The sequence below is a fragment of the Arvicanthis niloticus genome, chromosome 13 (genome assembly GCF_011762505.2).
Source record: "Arvicanthis niloticus isolate mArvNil1 chromosome 13, mArvNil1.pat.X, whole genome shotgun sequence".
Classification (NCBI taxonomy): Eukaryota; Metazoa; Chordata; class Mammalia; order Rodentia; family Muridae; genus Arvicanthis; species Arvicanthis niloticus.
The window spans coordinates 58,294,366-58,315,332 of NC_047670.1; the positions used below are offsets into that span (position 1 = coordinate 58,294,366).

The window sequence follows — 20,967 nt, forward strand, 5'->3', positions numbered from 1 at the left end:
CCTGCCCCCAACTCCGGGCTGTGACTCCGGGCTGTGGCCATCCCTGATGGCGAGGACCAAAGGTCAGGGTTAAATTCCCTTCTGGGCTTGGAGGTGACAGAAGGACCACAAAACTGGAAAGGTCCGAGTGGCAGGTTTGGAACTGTGAGATTAAATTCTGCCCTTCTAACATGTGGGGGAGGGGCTGTCTTCCTGTGTCGGGAGAACATTTAAGGAACCCCAAGTATCATCTCTCTCCTGACAGGAGAGGAAAAAGCCCAGCTGACTACTTGACAAAGCACGCAGTAGGAGGCACCTGCCCCAGACCCTGACCTCTGCTACCCTGAGAGCAGCCGACCTGGGATAAACAAGCTTTGTTGTTGTATAGATAGTGGTTACTTTGTAATTCCGCCAGCCCTCCATCATAACACACCTCAGAGCCCCGGGGTCCGTGGAACTGGAGACTGAACTCCTCCCACTTCATCTGTAATTCTAGATGTCACCTCAAACCGATCCCTTTCTTCACCCTAAGTCTTCGCTGGAGGGCGGGGTGAACACCCCATACACCGGGAGAGAGGAGAGAGGGGGGAGAGGGTAAGGGTGGGGGACTGGGAGGTGCAGCGGAAAGCTTGTCACAGGCGGGAGCAAAGGAAAGCAAGCCATAGGCTTCCTGGCTGGTTTCTGGGAAGAACTTTCGACATTGGTGAAGTTTTAAAGACACCCAACCCCCAAGCGTAGCAGCCTGAAAAGCGCGGAGTTCTGGATATTTGCTTCACACAAGCCATCGTCCGTTCTGAGCCTCAGTTTCCACGTGGGTAAGTAAGTGGTCAGGGAAAATCACCGAGCCTTTAGGAGTACTGTGAGGACCAAGTAGGCAGCCCTTGCTAGGGTTTGGCCACGGCGATGGCAGAGGCGGGGTCCACGGATACTCGGGTGCGGAGAGCTCACTCGCAGACGCATTGGCACGGACACCGAGGCAGGGCAGCAGACGACGACGGAGAGACGTCTGCAGGTTAACGACTTTAAAACAGCGGTTCCGTAGCTACACTGGGACCTAGGATTTGGAGCCCCGGAGGGAGGGGTTAAAGGAGAGGGGTGGGGCGGGCGCGGCCACCTATCAGAGCCCAGCCCGCCGCTCACAGTAACCCGCCTCCAGCCAGCGCCCCCGACTCCGCCACCGGCGTCCCAGCCGAGAAGTGTTCGGGCAGCTCGCCCGCCGCTACGACAGCTCAGCCCGGCAGGTAAGCGCTGGGTAGCCTTAGCCCAACTGGCTGGAAGGTTGGGGACCCGTGTCCAAGTTCCTCGGTGGCCCCTGGCTCCGAAACGTCCCCTCCGCGTCTGACACCCCAGAAAGTGCTAGCCGGGTCCGCGTGTCTCGCTGCGCGTCCGTGTATTGGGGTGGCCCTTGCACCCTGGCTCCAGAACGCGGTGAACAAGTGGCCTTTCTGTCGCCCTACCCTCGTTGTCGAAAACTTAGGGGGAGCAGCTAGAGACCAGGGCGCGGCACTGCCACAGTAGGGCGGCCAGGCTCAGCCAGGGCCGCAGGCAGAAGATGGCGTCGGCACCTGTCTCCCCGAGGACCCTAGAGTTCGCATCTGTCCCTCCCTCGGGGATCCTGGGATTCGCACCGTCTCTGCCTGGTAGTTCACACCTGTCCCCGACAGAATTCAGCTTCGCATCTACGAGGGGCGGCAAAAGGGCCTTCTTAGGCGACCTGGGTAGTTCAGACCATCACTTCCCAGAAGCTCCCACATGTCCGTGCCCAGGCGCAGGGATCAGGCGGGCAACAAGGTCGCCCGTGTACCAGCCACAACCAGCACTGGGGGCTCCGTACTTTCCTCACTTTTGCTGTCCTCTCCAGCCTTGTAGCCTTGAGGATGAGGATGCAGGTGGTTTTGTAAACTTAATTGCTGTTCTGAAGTGTACTGAGCCACCCCTGCAAAGTGTTGTTTATTGTTGTTGTCGCTGCAGGTGATAACACTGTTACTGCGGTCTGGAGCCAGCTGCGTACCTACTTGGGGGAGGGGGTGCGGGATGGGTTATCAGTGAACCTTAATTTTAACCTCCGGCAAGCAGGCCTCATTTCAGATAGAGTAACAGGCTTACATCCCAACAGTCACATAGAGCAGAGCTGGCACCTTCAAAGGTTAGAGAGTTTTCTTAGAGGCCACACCAACCTCTCTACCGTGACCTACTTTCTGTTCTGACTGTGTGGCGTTCTCGAGGCTCCTCCACCATTGGACCTCAGTTTGTTGAGTTTGTGAAATGCATCCTGGTTTAGCTTGGTAGGGAAGGACCTCACCCAAGCAGAGAGTGAGCTACTCAGCAATGCTACCTTGATTTCCATTCCATTCGGACATGCTTACTGTTGCCACTTTACAAACATCCACAGAAGGGTCATCTGGGGCCCTTAGCTGCCTTTGGATCTAGTTAGTGTCCTGCCTAGGACAGGTGGCACTCCTGACTTCCCAGCCTTGCCCCTCCCCACTACTCACTCCCCCCACCCCCGCTGCAATTTTCTCCCCTCTATACTCCAGGATTTGAGGCTTTCTTTGTTTTGTTTTGAGGCATAGTCTTACGTAGCCTAGGCTAGCCCCCAGCTCACTATGTAGCCGAGGATGGTCTTGAAACTCCTGATTTTCATACCTTCACCACCTGAGTTCTAGGATTCCAGGTATAGTTATTGTGTCCAGTTTATTTGTAGCTGGGGATGGAACTCACGGCTCTGTGCGTACTGCCATTTTTCTTAAAGAAGGCCTCACTATGTAGCAGAGGCTAACCTTGCATTCTCAATTCTGCCTGCCTCCTGAGTGCTGACTCTTAGTCTGCTTTCTGTTGCTAGTAAGATGCAATGCCTCAGGTCGAGTTAAGTTATAAAGAAGTGAAATTTATTCTGGCTTATGATTCTGGGTTCATGTGGGGTTGAGGGGCCATATTGGGTGATGCCCTCTCGCTGGCAGAAGACATACATTGTGCATTTTACCCACCTCTCAAAGGTCTAGCCTCTGCACCCCACAGTGAGGTTGAGTTTTCCCCTCTAAGAACCTCACAAGGGGGATTAAATGTCAACACTCCAAGCTTTGGAGACCCCCCCACATCATATCTAACCACAGCACCTCCCCTTCAAGGTCACAGAGCTGACAGTGACCATGGCTGCTGTTCTCTGTTATTCCTCCAGAGTTAGGTTTTCAAGGTTGTCTGTGGTTTGCTCTTTTGTATTTCGGAGACAGGGTCTCATTTTTTTTTTTTTTTTTTAACTCTCTTAACTCAAAATGTGCACTTGTCGGAAGGTGCTGGCTTCCAGCCGGAGCTTGAAAACGCAGTGTCATTTTCCAACTTGGTGACACGCTCATTCAGCTTACCTTCTAAGCTGTCCCCTGGTTAGCATTTTTGTTTTGTTTCCAGACCTGGGGATGGGGCCCTGGGCTTTGTGTATTTTAAGCTGAGCTGCTCCCCTGCCACAGTTGATCCTTTTTTGTAGGGATGCTTCTCCAAGCACTGGGAGGTTTATAAGAGATTATCGGAGTGATACAGCCCTGGCTCTTCATCTTCTGATGTCTTTGTTCAGTTGACACCTTCTCTGACAACCCCGCCACGTCTGCCCTTGCTGCCATCTCACCCATTAGTTGTTCTGCCCTAAGCCCTTGGCTGTCTGAAATAATCTCATGTCTTTGTGTCCTGACCTTCTGTAGCCAGCAGGTACTGTGAGACAAGGAACATCAAATGTTAGGTCCCAGGTGCCCGTTATAGCCTGGACTCTCTCTCTGGATGGAGGGGTTACCTGCATGCTGGTCACTATAAGGTGGATGATATACAGTAACATAATCACTGCTGGACTCACTGAGAGCAAAGAAACCAGAGCTTGTGGACTGGAGATGTAGCTCAGATGGTAGAGTGGCTGGATAACACATACAGATTCCTGGGTTCAGCTCCCAGCACTGCATAAACCAGGGATGGAAGCCAACACTAGCTAGCACCCAGAAGGAAGCAGAAGTTCAAGGTCATTCATTCTTGGCTGCATATTGAGTTGGAGGGCCAACCTAGAATACAGGAGACTCTATCTTGAAAGGAAAGAAAAGAAGAGAAAAGAAAAGAAAAGAAAAAAGAAAAGCAGGGTACAGTTCGCCATCCTGTCTTACGTTCTTTTCCCACCTCTCTTAGTTGCAGGGCAGGGGTATTTGGAAGGCCATACTGGCCAGTGAGACTTCAAGCTGTCCTGCCACAGACAGAACTTCCCCCTCTCCCTGGAAAGCATCCTGTTTTCATTGAGTCAGTTACATTCATGGACAATTAATGGCTCTTGCTTCCTCTGCGGCTGGTGGAGTGAATCCTGCCAGAGAAATCGCCCTTCTGCTCTCTGCCTAGAACAATTCTGAAGCTGTTTCAAGGAAGTGCTGAACGATGCCCGGCTTTTGTTGGTAGTGGCCACCAGGAAGCCAGCAGTGGGTCTGGACTGGATGTGTGTGGCGGTTTCCTTTCTCCTATCCTTGGTTGGTTGAAGCCTGAGGAGAAAAGTGTCAGCAAACACATTCCAGGCCTGTTTCTTGGCCCCAAAGGCAGGCGGGAGAGGGCAGGGCACAGGGTGGCACAGAGAGGGCAGCTGATTTACCTAGTGTCAACACTGACTTGTGACAACACAAAACACCCTCTGGGCACTGCCAAGCAAACCTGTTTTTCTGGAGATGGGAGAAAACTTGGTGCCCAGTTACCCAAGCTGAGAGGAAGCTTACCATGCCGGGAAGGGCAGTGAAGGAGAGCCTGCCTGACTATCTGATGGAAAGGCTGTGTGCTAGAGACACACAGGGTCGTCCACACAGGGGCATTGTCCACCCTGTCCCCGTGAGCTACTCATTCTTGCTGTTTTTGCAGAGAACTTAGCCTGGGCAGACAGACAGGTAAACATTTAACGAGGCCACACAGGGCCAAGTGCCTCTCCGAGCCAGCTGACCCAAGCCGCTGGGGCAGCTGAATGAGTGGCAGTTGAATTCTGTCCTGGAGACAGAGGACTGAAAAGCAAGCAGGTCTCCTGGCCTACTTGGGCATGGGATGCTGAAGGTGCAGTGAAAGGGTCTAGGTAAGAAGAGCCCAGCACCACCCGAAGGAAGCGGGAGGATGGAGTCTGCCTCCCAGTCAGCTCTGGTGCTTCCTCCTCAGGCTCAAACATTCCAGAGCATAGGAAGAACTTAGAAGTTGAAAGGGGAGGAGGTAGCTTGCTACTCTGGCCTTCTCTAATGGGGACAGAAAAGCACAGTTCCGTGTGGTGTGTGTGTGTGTGTGTGTGTGTGTGTGTGAGAGAGAGAGAGAGAGAGAGAGAGAGAGAGAGAGAGAGAGAGAGAGAGAGAGAGATTCTAGACTCAATCAGGCAATCAGGAGAATTGTTACAGCTATACATTTCCCCTGCAGATTGGACAAAGCCTGGCCCTGGCGTACTGGTCAGGTGCTCTACCACAGAGTTGCAGTCCCAACTGGAGTATTCTCAGAGAGGATTAACCAGGCAAACACACCTCCGAGCCTCTGTTCCCTGAAGAGGAATTAGGGGTCCAGGAGGCCTAAGGGAATCTGTCCAAAGTTACACAGAACCCAGAGGTTCAGAGGGCCTGTCTTAACAGCAGAGTTTCCCTCAGAGAAATACGTGTTAAACAAAACATTTACTGGTCTCTGATCATGTGCTGTCAAGAAGGAAACAGAACCTGGGTGGGTGCCGTCCCTATACACAGCTGAATGACCTTATGTGTCTTTGTGCAATCCTCAGGGGCACTGGAGGTGAGGGCAAATTAGGAATCTGGGGAGCAGCTAGGTGCTGGGGTCCAGGATGATATGCAATTAAATGCCCTTTGTCCAACATTTAAGCTTGGGGCTGAGGATGGTCCAGTTGGCAGTGGGCTCCATGAAATGAAATTCTCCATGAAATTCTGGGGTCTTTTCCCAGTCCTGCATAAAACATGGTAGAGTATGTCTGGAATTCTAGCACTCATGAGGTAGAGACAAGAGAATCAGAAGTTCAAGGCCAGCCTTAAACCCAGGGTACTTTGTCTAAAACAACAAAAGTTTACATTGGCTCTCCAAGCTAAGGACTGCTCCCTGTCCCCTGGCAACCACTTCTGTAAGTTCCATTGCATTCTTCAAAGGTTTGCTTCTAGATCTTTCTTCTGTGGGGTCATTTACAGATAACTATGAATGGCTCCGTGACCCATGAAACGTGAGTATTTGTATCCAGGCTAGGCCATCCACAACCACCTGTAACTGCAATTCTAGGGGACCTGATGCCTTCTTCTGGTCTGCAAGGGCATTCATGTGCAGGGTGCACACACATACATGCAGGCAAAGCACAAGAAATAAAACAGATCAATCTAACAGCACCTGTGCTCAGGGACAGATGCAGGCCACACTGAGGTGTTGACACTGTTCCAGACCACCACTTTCCAGGTTACTGGACAACATCCACAGACACAAATGTCCCTTCCTTTCTCTCTCTTCCCTGTCTTCCTTCCTTTTCTACTGCTTCTCTGTCACTGCTGGGAAGTGAGTCCCGCCCACCCCACCCCCAAGCAGACTGTTTTGGACGTCCGCAGGTTCCTGGAAATGGGGTCCTGAGTCTGGCTTGGGAAAAAGAAATGACTTTAAAGACAACCATCTCTATTTCTCACCAGTTTGAGACATTAACAAGAATTGTCATTTTTCTTTGAGTTGGTGTTTGGATTCCACAGGCATGGAATCAGACTGACAGATGCTAGATGCATCTGTGATAGGAATGCCACGCCCCTCCCGTGGCCTCCCTCCTCCTCCATCTTGATAGCCTTCCTCCTTTGAGAGAGAAGTTTGTGCGTGTAGGTGTATTTGTGTTCTCTGTGTGTGTGTGTGAACAGACAGGTATGTGGAGACCAGAAGTCAGAGATAGGTGTCTCCCTCAATCACTCCCTACATTTTGGGGGACAGAGTGTCTCACTGAACCTAGAGTTCACTGATTTGGCTAGACTGCCCAGGCAGAGAGCCCTGGGGATCCTCCTGCCTCTATCAAGAGTCAGGCCAAGCCCCATCATCCCAGGCTTTTGTGGTTTGCTTGTTTGTTTTTGTTTGATGAGACAGCCCTGGCTGTCCTGGAACTTGCTCTGTAGACTAGGCTGGTTTCAAACTCAAGGATCTATCTGACTCTGCTCCCTGAGTGCTGGAATTAAGGGTGCACGCTGCCACTGTACAGCACAGCTCATACCAGGCTTTCGTATGGATGGTGAGACTTGGAACTCACTGCCCACTCAGTTTCCCCAGGGTGGCTGCAGGAGTCACATGGCACACATACCAGCAACTCAGAATGCGCGTGTGCAACTTTGATAGCTGTCAATCCCTCAGGAGAGAGTGAACTTGCCTGTTTGGAGTGGAGTATGGGGGCTTTGGCCACTTGCTGGTTGTGTTTCTGACTACCTGGACTCTGCTGATTCAGTGGCCCAGCTTTAATGGAGGCCCTGGTTGGTGACAGAAAGGAGGCATCAGTGTGTGTGTGTGTGTGTGTGTGTGTGTGTGTGTGTGTGTGTGTGTGTCTTTTCATCTTAGCACCCCTGTAGTGGTCAGTCCTTTGCAGGAGACTCCATTGAGGCCAGAGAGGTTAGGTGACTGGTCAGTGGTCACATAGCAGAGACAGAGTAGGGTCTGACTGCCCCATAAGTTGTTCCCAAGTTGGATATGCTACTGGCATGGGACATTCCAGCTTCAAGGTCCAGGACTGGGATGGTTCCTAGGAAGGGCAGCCGGGAGTTCTGATGGTGAAGACCAGAAATAGCATCCCTACCGACCCACTCAGGTGGCCGTGTAGCCTCAGGCAGACCCCATCTGCTCCTGGTTTGACATCTGTGAAGTGGGCAGCAGGGACCTGCCTCCTTGGTGTGTCAGCGGTTGCTGTCAGGGACTGAAGTCACCAAGTGCCTGCAGGGCCAAACTGGCCAGATCTGTCTTTGCTCCTGGGAGGGAGAGCATGCCCGGTTCCCAGATGAGCCTGTGGTCACACAGCTGAGGGCGCAGTGGGTCACCAGAGGCTAGCCTATGGGGGATCACTGCATTGCTCCTCTGTGGTGTGGCACAGTCAGCTTGGATTTGCATCCTGACTGCATTGGGTAAAACAGGGCTCCGAACTGGCAGCAGGTCATCCTTCTACCATGAGCATGTATTAAGATAGGTGTGGGCTGTAGCCTGGGTGGAGACTTGGGTAGGTGTGTTCTCCTTTCATGGAAGGATCCTTGTCAGAAGAAAAGGAAGGAAGGAAGGAAGGAAGGGAGGGAGGGAGGGAGGGAGGGAAGAAGGAAGGAAGGAAGGAAGGAAGAAAGGAAGGAAGGAAGGAAGGAAGGAAGGAAGGAAGGAAGGAAGGAAGGAAAAAGGAACCTTGATAATAAAAACCAGTGCAGTTTCCTGCAGGGGTCACACTGGGTCTTCTGGGAATACCCAGCCTTCATTTATTCTCTGAACAAACACCTGTTCCGTGTCAGGTCGTATGTTGGAAGTGAGACACAGACACTAATAGCCAGTCCTATTTTTCAGCTGCTTACTCTCTACTGGGTCCGTCAACATGGATTGTATCCCTGGGCCCCTACAACAGCATCTCCAGTCTAGACTCGAGAAGACATGAGGCTCAGTCAGGTTTACTGAAAGGCCCAAGGACACCCAGCAGCCTGTGTCCATGCTCCAAATCACAAAGGAAACTGCGATATCCACTAGAGTTGGGCAGAAGTCAAGAGAGGCCGAGAACATCTGTGAACTCTGAGGGCTCTTAGCGTCTGGGAACACGATACCTGAGCTGAGCCCCTCCGGACACATAGGAAGGGCCGATTTCCCAAGCATGCGCAGATGGTGGTCACTGCATCTGCATAGGTCTAGGGTCATAGCATGGCCCAGCTCATGGCTCCTGGGTGTGGTCAGAGCAAAGGCCAAGGCTGGAAAAAAGATTAAGTGTAGTGCGTCACTCGGTAGGAGTGTGTGGGGGGTCTGGGGATCCAGAGAGTTGTGGTAGGTCAGCTCCGAGGCTTCTGCCTGGTGGAGGTCTGCTAGAGACGATATCGCCTGGGAGGGGGTGGGGCTGGTAGGATGATTAACAGCAGAGCAATGCCTCTGCAAGGACCCTCCTCTCGGGGCTCTACCCAGCCCTGGGTCACATGTGTTTGCCCTCTGCGTTTTGATTCTTGACCTTAGGTGGACACAGAGGCTCATGGGAAGGGCTTAGATGAGCTGAGCTGATTTCTGATGGTGGTGGCAGAGTTACACTGGACACAGACGGAGCAGATCTACACACAGCTGAGCCTTGCTTACACACCCTTCAGGTTCTAACAGGGGAAAGCTGTAGGACTCTTGCCTAGACAAGGAGCCCCAGCAATGCGGCTGCATTATCTTCACTCAACAGCATGTAGGGAAATGGAGTCCTGAGATGGGAAAGGTGAGTTGAGGTTAGGATGGTGATGCGGTCAGAGTGAGGACTGTCCTGGGCCCATCAAGACGGAAGAGCTGTGGAGTCCAAGAGGGTTCTAAGGAAGCCAGAGATGGGTGTCCGACTCTCCAGCAGGGCCGGTTCTCTCAGGCCCCTGGTATCAGCAGCCATCTGGTGCTGGAAATGCTTGGAGCTCAGCTTGTCAGGGCAGGGGGTCAGGGTGAATGCTAGGTGTCCAGTTTCAGGGATGAAGTTCCGACCCAACCCGCTGTGGCCCCTGCCTGGGGTGGGTTGGGAACACGGGTCTGCCCTGAGGTGGAGCAGAAGGTAGAGAGGTAAAGGCTGGGCTTTGAGGAGAAAAGGAAGAGAAGGAGGGGACAGATGCAAATTAGGGCCTGGCCTGCTTTCCCAGGGAAATGGCTTGGCAGGCTGAGTCACCCCTGGCCTGAGCCTCAGGGCAGTGAGGTTCTAGACACAATTCTGCAAGGACCACCCAAAAGGCACACACTCACAGACACAAGCAGACACACACGTTTGCACACGCTGCTTCTAGTCTGTACCATGCCAAGACATGTTGGTCATAAGCATGTTCGTGTCTCTCTTTATCTGCATCTTTGATAGTATCTATTATTATTTTATGTTTGGTGTTTTGAGATGAAGCCTCAGGTAGCTCAGGATGTCCTCTAATTTGGTATGTAGATCAGGCTGGCCTTAAACTCGTGATCATCCTCCTGCTTCTACCTCTTGAGTCAGGGGATTACAACCTGTGCCATAACGCCTTTCCCCCCCCCCCCCCCCAATCCTTTATGTAGGAGCTTTAGAGTTTCTGTATGAAGATTTTACAAGGTTATCTGACCTGAAGCCCTCTTTTTCCTCTTCCTCCCTTTCTTCCTTCCTTTTTTTTTTTTTTTGTTGTTGTTGTTGTTGTTACTGTTTAAAAAAAAAAAAAAAAAAAGCATTTGTGGGCCAGGCAGTGGTGGTGCATGCCTTTAATCCCAGCACTTGGGAGGCAGAGGCAGGCAGATTTCTGAGTTTGAGGCCAGCCTGGTCTACAAAGTGAGTTCCAGGACAGCCAGGGCTACACAGAAAAACCCTGTCTCGAAAAAAAAAAAGAAAAAGAAAAAAATGCATTTGTGTTCAACTATTTTGTTTTGTTTTTTCTTTCCAATATGGTCTCACTATGTAGCCCTGGCTGTCCTGGAACTCACTATATAGACCAAGTTGGTTGGAACAAACTCATACAGATCCCCCTGACTCTGACTCTGGAGTGCTGACATGAAAGGTGTGTGCCACCTTGACTGATCAGTGAAATCCGTTTGGCCTGGTGTATGGAGCTAGTGACTTTGGCATATTGACCTATGTCTGTTTACTCTGATATTCCTCCGTAAACATGATGCTACATAGACACACATACCTGCTGACCCACTGAAGGAGGCTTAGCAGGGGGAGGGGACCCCCTAGGTGTCCTAATGCTGAGCCTTGTCCCAGTGTAGGACGTCTGTGGCTTCCGCATCCTGCCTTCTGTGTGAACCCTACTGTCTCCTCCCTGCCTTTCAGTAAGCTGGCAGCACAGTGGCATGGTCAGTGAGGTCAGGCTGCCCCTGTGAGATAGATGGTGGCATTGCTGGCTGCTGGCCAGGGTTGGGAATGGCTCCTCTGGAGTACAAGCTCAGCCGGGAAAGCGTCTATCATGGCCCATCGGGGCTCTGAGTGGCTTCCAGCCAAGCTAGCTAAAGACAAGCTGGCATCTCTGTATTGCAGATCTTTGCTCTCTCCTTTTCTTTGTAACTCCTGCCAAGCACCCCCTGGGACAAATGTGGCAAGAGTTTTGAGGTACCTGTTTGAGCACATGGGTGATGCTGGGTGACCCTGGTCGGCCCCCTTCACAGGTCCTGGCCTAGGGGTTTAGGAGTCTAGCTCCTACTTTAGAGTCTTGCAGCTCTGTCTGCAGGTGCACAGAGCAGGTGGAGCCCCTGTCCCTCCTGCTTAGCCCACAGCTTCTGCCTCCAGGCAAAGGTGTTGCCCGGCAGGTGCTGCGGCTGTGCCAGTGTTTACGCTTCTTCTCCTCGAAGCCCGGCTCCTATGGCGCCTGTGAGATTTGAGCTTTCGTCAGGAACAGATGTCCACCTCTTCTCCACCTTCCTCTCAGGAAGGGGAGACAGCCACCTCTTTGTTGAGACAGAAACTCTGGACATGTATTCTTTTACCACTTCTGGAAGGGAGAACAATGCTACCCTTATATGGCTTCTCAAAGCCTGGAGCTTGCCACACCCTCATGCCTGCTGTGGTGGCTGATGATGTCACCTTGAGTGCACTCCTTGAGCGCTCCCACTTGAGGTGCATTGCTGACAGTCACCTGTCTCAAGTCTTGAGACACCTGGGGGTCCCAGATTATGTTCTAGTTCCCCAAGTGACTAAGCTTCCAGCCATCTCTTTCTTTACTACAGGAAGTGACGGGTGAATGGAGACCCGTGTTTAGTCTCCTGCTCGCTAGAGGATGGCTTTGTGCACTGTGCCTGCAGTCACTCCACTTTAAGATGGACATTAGTCTGCCTTGGAGAAGCGACAGGAAGTCCTAGGTCACCATCCATTCTTGGCTCAGTATGAACTTTTCTAAGTCCCAGTGTTTGTTCTCTTTGAACGGAAAGTAACTTTCAGGGTGGTTCTTGTGTGTCTCTGTGTTGCTGGGGATGAAGCCGGGGTCTTGTGCATGCTAGACAAGTGCACTGCCCCTCACTGGATTGTTGGGAGGTGAAATAAAGGAATCTTTACAAGCACTTTGAACACAGCCTTGTGCAGGGTAGGGAAGCAGGCCCAAGCCAGCAGGACTTTTGTATCATCTTAGGATTGTTTTGGATTTAAGATATCATCTGCTTATATATAATGAAATATATTAAGGGTTCTAGAAGATGGCTGTTGATTTCCTCAGCACGGGAAACAGAAAGCCAAGCCTGGCTGTGTTTGCTTGCAACCCTAGAGCAGGAGCAACAGAGACAGGAGGATCCCTGAGGTTTGATGCCCAGCAGAAAGGGCTCCAGGCCTGAGTGAAGGACCCAGCCTCAAAAAACAAGTGGAGGGTAACCAAGGAAGACACCAACATACACTGACCTCTGGCCTTTTCATGCATACTTGTACACACACACACACACACACACACACACACACGCATGCACACACACAAAGGACATAGCACAGGGATGAGGTCAGAGCCTACTCATGAAATTCAGTTACCCTTACCTCTCCTATGTACTTTCACATATGGGCTGAGTGAGGGTAATTTATATAGAATATTAAGTAATTCTGTGCATGGGATAAAGTTCTCACGCTCTGAGCCATCGGACATGTGGTATGATGCTGGGGCTCAAGATTTTGAATTTTGGATTCTTAGGACTGCTCAATGCCTTCTTTTCATTTTTCTTTTCCTTTCCTTCCCTCTTCTCTTTCTTCTCTCTCTCTCTCTCTCTCTCTCTCTCTCTCTCTCTCTCACCTTGAACTCAAAGCAGTCTGCCTGCCTTAGCCTCCTGAGGGCTATCTCAGGCTACAAGTGTTTGTGTTGGGGTGTTAAGATCCACACCATCATTGCCGATGCCTTGGTCCTAAGGTAGCTGGGTACCACGTGGGGTGAACTAAAGTCAGAGTTCCACCCAGCCTGCCTCATGGGGATGGAGTCATTACAGATGTGAAGTCACCACTGGGAGTTCAGGAAGCCTCTGACCACAGGAATTGGAAACTGAATGGGAATTTGAACCTACTGGGAAGGCGAGGAGTCAGGTACTGGCTTGCTCTAGTGCCCTGTTTACTGTCCTTGGCTGGATGCTGCAGCTCCAGGCCTCACCTCTACAGCATGACAGTCAGGAGGGGAGCTGCCCTTTCTCTCTCTCTCTCTCTCTCTCTCTCTCTCTCTCTCTCTCTCTCTCTCTCTCTCTTCCTCTCTCTCTCTCCTTTGTGTTTTAATTGTCACTTTCTTATAAGGAGGTATAGCAAATTATAATATTGTTAGTTTTAGTCAGGCAGTAAGTTCCTGCTAGTTGCTTATTCCCAAGTGATCTGCAGACGATTTCAGATACAAGGATCAGAAATACCTGCTGACTGGACAGTGGGTTTAAGCCATTAAATGGACCTTGGTCTTTTCTTAGGAAAGGTACACTGTAATTTCAATAGACGGCATGCAGGAAGAGTTTGTCACACAGACTAGTTTCCGTTTAGGTGACTCTCCCTGCCAGTCTCAGCTGAGGTGGATTCGTTCACATAACTGGCTGAGCTTACTTTTGTATGATCAGCTTTAGATCTGAAGCGCCCTCAGCGATGTTCTCCGCTTCCTGCTGTAGAGAGATGCTCTGTTCTTCATGCGTCTCCACCCGTCTATCATATGCCCTTGCTTCCTGCAGTGCACCATGTCCTATGTAGAAATATGGTGGTGCAGAGGACTCTTTAACTTCTTACGTGCTCTATATAGCTAAAGAGACCTCCAAGGCCACAGCAATATTATTCCTCTGAACATCAAAAATATAATGGTGCTTCTGAACAGCTACATGCTGGGCCTTCTCTATGTGAGCTGCCTCCTGGATTTGTTTGATGGTTGGCTGCTTGACTCCTTCTAGTTGAGAAATTCTCCACTAGAGGTACCATGTTTCTTAATCACATACTGTGACTCGTTTATAGAATACGTGATAATGACAATCATCATTGTCACAATGAACCCTCCTTCTGGTTTTATATAGGTCTCTGAGGTGATCACATATATTTCTTTGTGTAGGAAATACAAGATAAGAGCTGGAGAGATGGCTCAGTGGTTAAGAGCACTGGCTGCTCTTCCAGGGGTCCTGAGTTCAGTTCCCAGCAACCACATGGTGGCTCACAACCATCTGTAATGAGATTCAATGCCCTCTTCTGGTGTGTCTGAACACAGCCGCGGTGTACTCACATACTTACTTAAAACAATGTGTGGGAGGGTCTTGACGGACCTCCATGAGAGCTGGTGCAGAGGAGTTATCCTGGCAGGAGTTAAAGGATGGTTAGAGAGCAAAATGAAGCCTCTGACCGGAGCTTGAGGGAAAGGGGGCTGCAAAGCACTGTGTAGCCACCTTGGTTTGGAAGATGTGAATGTGGCTACAGAAGTGTTCAGAGAAAAAACCGACCAGCATGGGATCATGGAGGACTCTCATTGAATTTTGCTCATTTGCCATAATTACTCCATAGCAATAGCAGACACTAAAGGGGGAGGGGAATAGCAACACACCCCTTTAATCTCAGCACCAGGAAGCAAAAGCAAACGGATCTCAAGTTCAAGGCTAGGCTGGTCTACAGAGACAGTTCCAGGACATCCAGGGCTACATAAAAAACCTGTCTCAAAGGTGGTGGTGGTGGCGGGGAGTGTTGAGGGCCTGGGAGGAGGCTCAGTGGGGAAGGTGCTTGCTTTGCAAACCTGGTGACCTCAGTGTGATTCCTAGAACGTGTGTGAACAGGGAAGGAGAGAACAACTCCACAGACAATGGCCACTGTGCCATTGTCCCCTTCTATCATACACATACACTGAGACTAAGAAAATAATAAGTAAGTAAACAAGGTGTGAGGCTGGAGGTGTAGCCAGTGGCACACACTGTCCTGTCTTGCATGAAGTTCAGGTTCTGTCCCCAGGACAAAAACAGTGAACCCCATTAGTTGTGTTCTTAATAAAGTCAGGGCTGAGGAGTTGCTCTCCTTCAGTCTCTTTGTGGGCAGGGGCGCCCCGGCTTTTCCTCTGTCCCCAGGGACAGAGCTGGAGCCCTGAGCATCTGCTCACTTCAGAGACCCAGGACTTGGTGATTTGCTGAGGCACATAGCCTGTGTAGAGCAGGACTTTGGAGGGTCTGAGGGAGTCAAGAGTTGGTTGGCGGCCCAAGCAGCTCAGAAGAAATGGCCATAGAGGCGAGAAGGTTATTCTTAGGTGTGGGGCAGCAGAGTCTGACATTCCTCTTCCCCCCATGACTGGCCCATGTTTATGTCATAGATGGCCAAAGAGAGAAAAGTGACAGTCACTTTTAGCCTTCAGGCATGAAGACCTGGAGTCATAAAGAACTTTTATGTATACACGTTTTATGTGTGGGTATGCATGCATGTGTATGTATGTACACATGTGTGCACACATGTGGAGGGTAGAGGTCCACCTTGGGTCCCCTCCCCCCAAAGATTTATAATTGTGTGTGCGAGGGTGTTGTATGCATATGTGTGTGAGATTTCGGGTGCCCTTGGAGGACAAAAGAGGGCGTCTAATCCCCTGGACCTGGAGTTTGTAAGTGGTTGTGAGCTGCTGATGTAGATTCCAGGAATTGAACTCTGGTTCTCTGTAAGAGCAGTGCACACTCTCTCTAATTGACTAACCCCTGCCTCCAGCCCTGATTTGGGTTTCTGAGACAGCATCTGGAAGCTGGGGCTCACTGATTAAGTTGGGCTGGCTGGCCAGCAAGCCCCATGGACTCTGTTTCCAGCTCCCCAGGACTGCGGTTCCAAGCATGTAGCACTGTGCCCTGCCTTGTGTTCTGGAGGTCTTAAGTCAGGTCCTCATACTTGTATAGTAAACAGGAGCACTCGATGGTCTAAGCCTTTCCCAGCCCTTGGAAAAACTTGGTTTGATGCTCAGGTCTGGTGACTGGGTGGTGGTGTGTAGAGCTTTAGCTGGACAAAAAGCATTAGCACACTCTGTGACAGACTCGGGTGGGGCCAGTGGGGAGTCTATTCAGATTCTTTGAATGTCCTGATCTTTAAGGGACAAGGACAGAAGACCAGAAGCTTGTTGAAGCTTTGTGGCCTGCTTTGGGATAGATAGTCTAGCTTATGTGAAAGGCCTTGGTGGAAGCAACTCTGGTTTCTGTGACTCATTCTGGGACAGAGGAGGATCAGAAACACTCAGATACCAAGGCCTTGCAGTCCCCAGGGGCTTCCTGTATACCACATACCAAGAACCTACTATGGTTTGTTGTTCTGAGCTCCAGTAGTCACCATTGCATAGTTCTGGGGATCTAGTCACACTCTGCCTTATTTTATCCTACAGAAGACATGTCGGAGGTGAGATTTATGGCCAGAGACGTCATCAAGACTCTTCCACAGGACCAGGTCCCCCAACCTCCAGTGGCCTCTGAGGCTCCCAGCATGAAGGAGCCTGTTGGGGGAGAAAATGTCAGTTCTGTGAGAGACTTGGACCTCATGGAGTGCCTGGAAGGCAGGTAGGGCCTGACCAATGACCAGTGCCCTCCACTGGACATGGGTTGGAACATGACCTTCTATGTAGAGGAGTGGGGGAGGGGAAGAGGCAGGGTGGAAGAGCACCTCCAGGAGGTGCTCCCCACCCCCACAGGGCTCCCGTGTGTTTCCTGGGTGTCGGGATCAGCACAGTGCAGCCTGAAGCTGGGCCATCTGGTTTCACTAGCAGAGGGCTTCTCTGTTGTTGCCTCTCTGTCCAGAAGACAAGGTCCCTCCCCGCTCAGACTCTGAGACCCACCAGTCACTTCCCAGCAGAAAGAGAGCAGCCATACTGGCCAGGGCAAGTCCTTCTGCACACAGGCAGATCACCACAGGCTCTTCATGTGTACCCTCAGCTTCAGGGCTCTCTGCCACTCTGGCCGTGGAGTTAGGATGGAATTAGTGTCTCCTCACTCTCTGCTCCATTCCTGAGTGAACTGAAGCTGGGGACAGTATTTTCCTGGGGGCAGGGGGTGTCTCCCAGGGAATAGGCGGGACCAAAACCTCTCAACCTGGTTGCCAGGCAACCCTTCCAGGTTCCTGGAACCCTTGTGACCAGCAGAATCAGGAATAGACCCAGGACCTGGGTGTGTGGAGCAGATCCCTCAAGATCCCCTCTGCAGGGACTTTCCAGTGAGCTGCTGCGTCGCTGGTGTGGAATGTGTGGGCAAACCCCAGGAAGGGCTTAGCCAGGCTGGTTTCAGTGTGTGTGTATTCACCATACAAGTGTGGCTCCTGTTTCAATGGAGAATTTTTATTGTTTTAAAAGATTTACTTTACGTGCATGAATGCTTGCCTGCACGTCCGTCTGTGCACCATGTACATCCCTGGTGCCTGCAGTACTCAGGAGGATGCTGTGTCCCCTGGAACTGGAATTACAGGTGGTTGTAAACAATCACGTCTTCTGCCAGAGTCAACAAGTACCTTTAACTGCTAGGCTACTTCTCCAGCCCCTGAGATTTTCTTTATATTGAAGGCATGCACTTCAATTTGGTTTACTGGTCTCCATCTGGAGAAGGTACAGACACAAGTGTTTTGAGTCTGGGAACTAGAGATAGGTCTTGGAGCAGGAGGATAGACTGAGACCTTGTAGGAAGCCAACTGAACGGGGCTCCAAGCACCCCAACTTGCTTCTCTCTACCATCCAAAGCCTACCAGGTAGGCCCCTCCCCAAGACTCAAAGGAAACTTCAGGTGGTTTTCTGGGACAAGCCATCCCTGACTTCCGGGCAGGTTCACAAGACACTCCCTAGTACTTTTGTGTCTGACTTCCACAAGAGGCAGACATGGGGTACAGGCTGAGATAAGTCCCAGGTTAGCCACTCTGCCTAATATTTTAGTAGCCTGTGGCTTATCCTGCAGGGGCACATTTGAAATGGCTTTTATTCATATAAGTGTACCCATGGATGAGTGGGACACCAGGCAGGTTTGCTGCTGACCCCCCAGTATCCCACTGCCTTCCTCTTGCTGGGTCCTGAATCCCATAGAAACTGGGTTGGGTGTGTGATATGGCCTCCCCAGCATAACCACACTAAACTGCTGTATGCCTTCCTGCAGAAACCAGGTGGCCCTGAGGCTGGCCTGCATCGGTGATGAGATGGACCTGTGTCTGCGGAGCCCCCGTCTGGTCCAGCTGCCCGGGATTGCTATGCACAGGTAACTAGTTGCCCAGGTGGAACCAGACAGGGCTGGGCCCCAAGGAAGCCCTGCAAACCTTGGAAGAGAGCATGGGAGTTCTCAGGCAAGCTTGAAACCCCTTGCCTTCCAGCCCCCATGTGGGTCCCCCAATCCCCCCCTCTGGCCTTAGCAGCAGATCAGGCACTACCCAGGTCCTTTCTGTTTCCCCTCAGGCTTGAGAGTCCTGAGAGATCCCAACTCACAGGGCAGCGAGTTTGGCCCCAGAGGCTCAGGGGCCTTCAGAGTGGGAGATGCTCCTTGGGGATGGCTCTGGGCAGAGCCAGAGGAGCATAGGGGCTCTCTGTGGTCCATGCTGTAATGGGTCACACTTGTACACTTCCAGTGCCTATACGGCTATAGTAATCACCTTGCTCATCTCATGTCTTACAGACTTGCTGTCACCTACAGCCAGACAGGTGTCAGAGGTATTTTCAGAAGCTTGATTGGAAGCCTCACCAACCTCAGGGAAAATATCTGGTCCTGGAGAGTCTTGACTCCTGGCGCCTGGGTAAGAACCTTGAAGCCTCTAGTCCACATGTTATCCTTCCCATAGGGCAGCCAGCAGTTTCTTAGCCATGTTGTCTAGTTAGCCACAGTCTCCACCCACTGGTGGAAAAACTCTTAGAGTTTTTTCCCCACCTCTTTGCACTACTGCCCCATTCCAGCAGCCTTAGTGTGTGCAGCAACAGCTTGACTGGCTGGTGAACTGAGGGAGGGTTCAAGTACACACAGACCACAGACTTCCTGCAGGGAGCCTTCCTCTAAAAGAGGATGCTCTCCGTCATGGTCTCTGGATCACCTCCCCTGCCCACCCCCATGTTCATACTATGTCCCAGATCCCCCAGTTGTGCATAGGTGCTTGTTCTGAGTCCCCAAGAGCCGGCTTCTCACTCCAGGTGGTCCCTGGGCCTCACTCACCTTTTCCTCTTGGTCCCACAGGTGTCACCTGATCAGGACCCTGGGCAGCTGTTTCCCATGGTGCTGCTGGTCCTCTTGCTACTGGGTGGGGCCTGGCATTTGCAGCTTCAGTGAGGTGCAGATGGGGCAGGGCTGGCCTCTGCCCCACAACCCCTAGAGGTGCCGGCACCCTAACCATGCTGTTTTCTGATCCCCCCCCCCCCTTTTTTTATATTTAACTCAGGATAGTGCTGAGATTTCATACAGGTTTTCTGGGTTTTTGTAAGGCAAATGAATTCACTATACCTCAGGAGCGTTACTGGCTAAATGCCCCTGAGGCCTGGCTGGCCCTTCTCTCTTGACCCCCTGCTACCTTCCTCTCTGCAGGCTGGTCCTGTGGCCACCAGTGGGGGGAGTGCTGGCCACACCCCTGTCTGTGAAGCCTTGAGGCACAGAATCTACTGGACTAGATTCCTTTGGGGTGGAGAGTTCAATAAAGTGTTGCTTCCAGGAGAGTTCGATAAAATGTCTCCAGTCAGCCTCCCTTTAGGTCCTCTGCAGGGCTGTTGTGATACTGGACATAGATGGTGAGGGATTTAAAGTGGCCTCTGCCTCCAGTCCTGTGCACCACACCTGCACCCAAGGGCCATAAGAACGCCTCCTACACCCCCCCCCCCCGCACCCCCCCCCAGAGTTTCTCTGTGTAGCCCTGGCTGTCCTGGAACTCACTCCGCAGTCCAGGCTGGCCCTGAATGCAGAGATCTGCCTGTCTCTGCGCTGTCATGCCTAGCTCCACCGCACCGTCTTGTCCCCTTCTGCCTGTCATCCTGATGGGGAAGTCTGTCCACCTCCTGTGTGTGCAGGTACAGCTCTCAGGAAGAGCTGTGGTGTTAGGGTGTGCTACACAAGCAACACCAAGGGTGGAGGGCCAGCCCCCCACTACTAGGCTCCATACCTCCCCCAGGCCTGGCCTATTATCTTTCTAGACCAACCAAGGCCTCCACCTGGAACTTTCGTTTCTGTCTGCCTATTCCCATCAGATACCAAAACAGTGCCCCTCTCCGAATGACTACTGTGACCACTTTCTCTGGCCTCCCAGATGCCTTCACTGTGTCCTTGAATTATCCCAAACTATCCAGTTCTGGGTGAGGTGCTTGTTTTGAGGTACCCACCCTTGCTGTCTTGGGTTCCTTTTCACCACCCCAGTCTTACCTGGCAGCCCCAATTCCCTTCCCAGGAGGATGGGACCATGAAGGAAATGCCTTCCTGAGAAGAGCCAGTTTTGGAGATGGGGCAATCTGGCATCAAGACCAAGGGTTAAGAGACCGGCTGCTGAGATCTCAGCCTGAAGGACTGTGACCAGAGGTGACTGATCCACATTGGCCATCAGAGCTGGCTCATTTCTTAGGACAGGAGCTAACTACTGCGCCTCTGATCCTCCAGGAGGGCTGGGGAGATGGTGGCAGCAGGCATTGGAGCTTCACTGCATGCAGTGCAAACTGGGGGCACCCCCTCTCAGGTGCAGGTCAGCCCATTTCTCTGGGTTGTCTACAGCTTCTAAGCCTTGGGTATCTCTGAAGTGGCATCAGCCCAGTAGGTGCCACTTCCCACCCTCACACAGCTACCCTGGGCCCCACAGGGTCTCCATGAAGTTGTTCAGAAAACAAAGCCCACCTGCTTTGGGTCCTACTCTTCCAAGGCACAGAACTAAACTCCAGAGCCCAAGCCAGGTCACCACCCATAGCTGTCTTACCAGGCTCGCAGTCTTCGGTGAGACCAGCCCCAGTTAAC

The 20,967-nt window shown here is 51.7% G+C and overlaps 1 protein-coding gene across 2 annotated transcripts; it reads left to right on the plus strand.

The window, feature by feature from the left end:
• The first annotated feature begins 632 nt into the window (after positions 1-632).
• On the plus strand, positions 633-19,691 carry Bik (BCL2 interacting killer). Of its 2 annotated transcripts, none has more exons than XM_076911758.1 (5): positions 633-794; positions 16,416-16,587; positions 18,160-18,258; positions 18,670-18,787; positions 19,219-19,691. In XM_076911758.1, the coding sequence occupies exons 2-5, from the start codon at positions 16,421-16,423 to the stop codon at positions 19,309-19,311; spliced, it is 477 nt and encodes a 158-aa protein (XP_076767873.1). In that variant the 5' UTR covers positions 633-794; positions 16,416-16,420; the 3' UTR covers positions 19,312-19,691. The 2 variants fall into 2 exon arrangements, with proteins under 2 accessions (XP_076767873.1, XP_034372873.1); XM_034516982.2 differs by lacking the exon at positions 633-794 and adding an exon at positions 1,067-1,220.
• Positions 19,692-20,967: the final 1,276 nt, after the last annotated feature.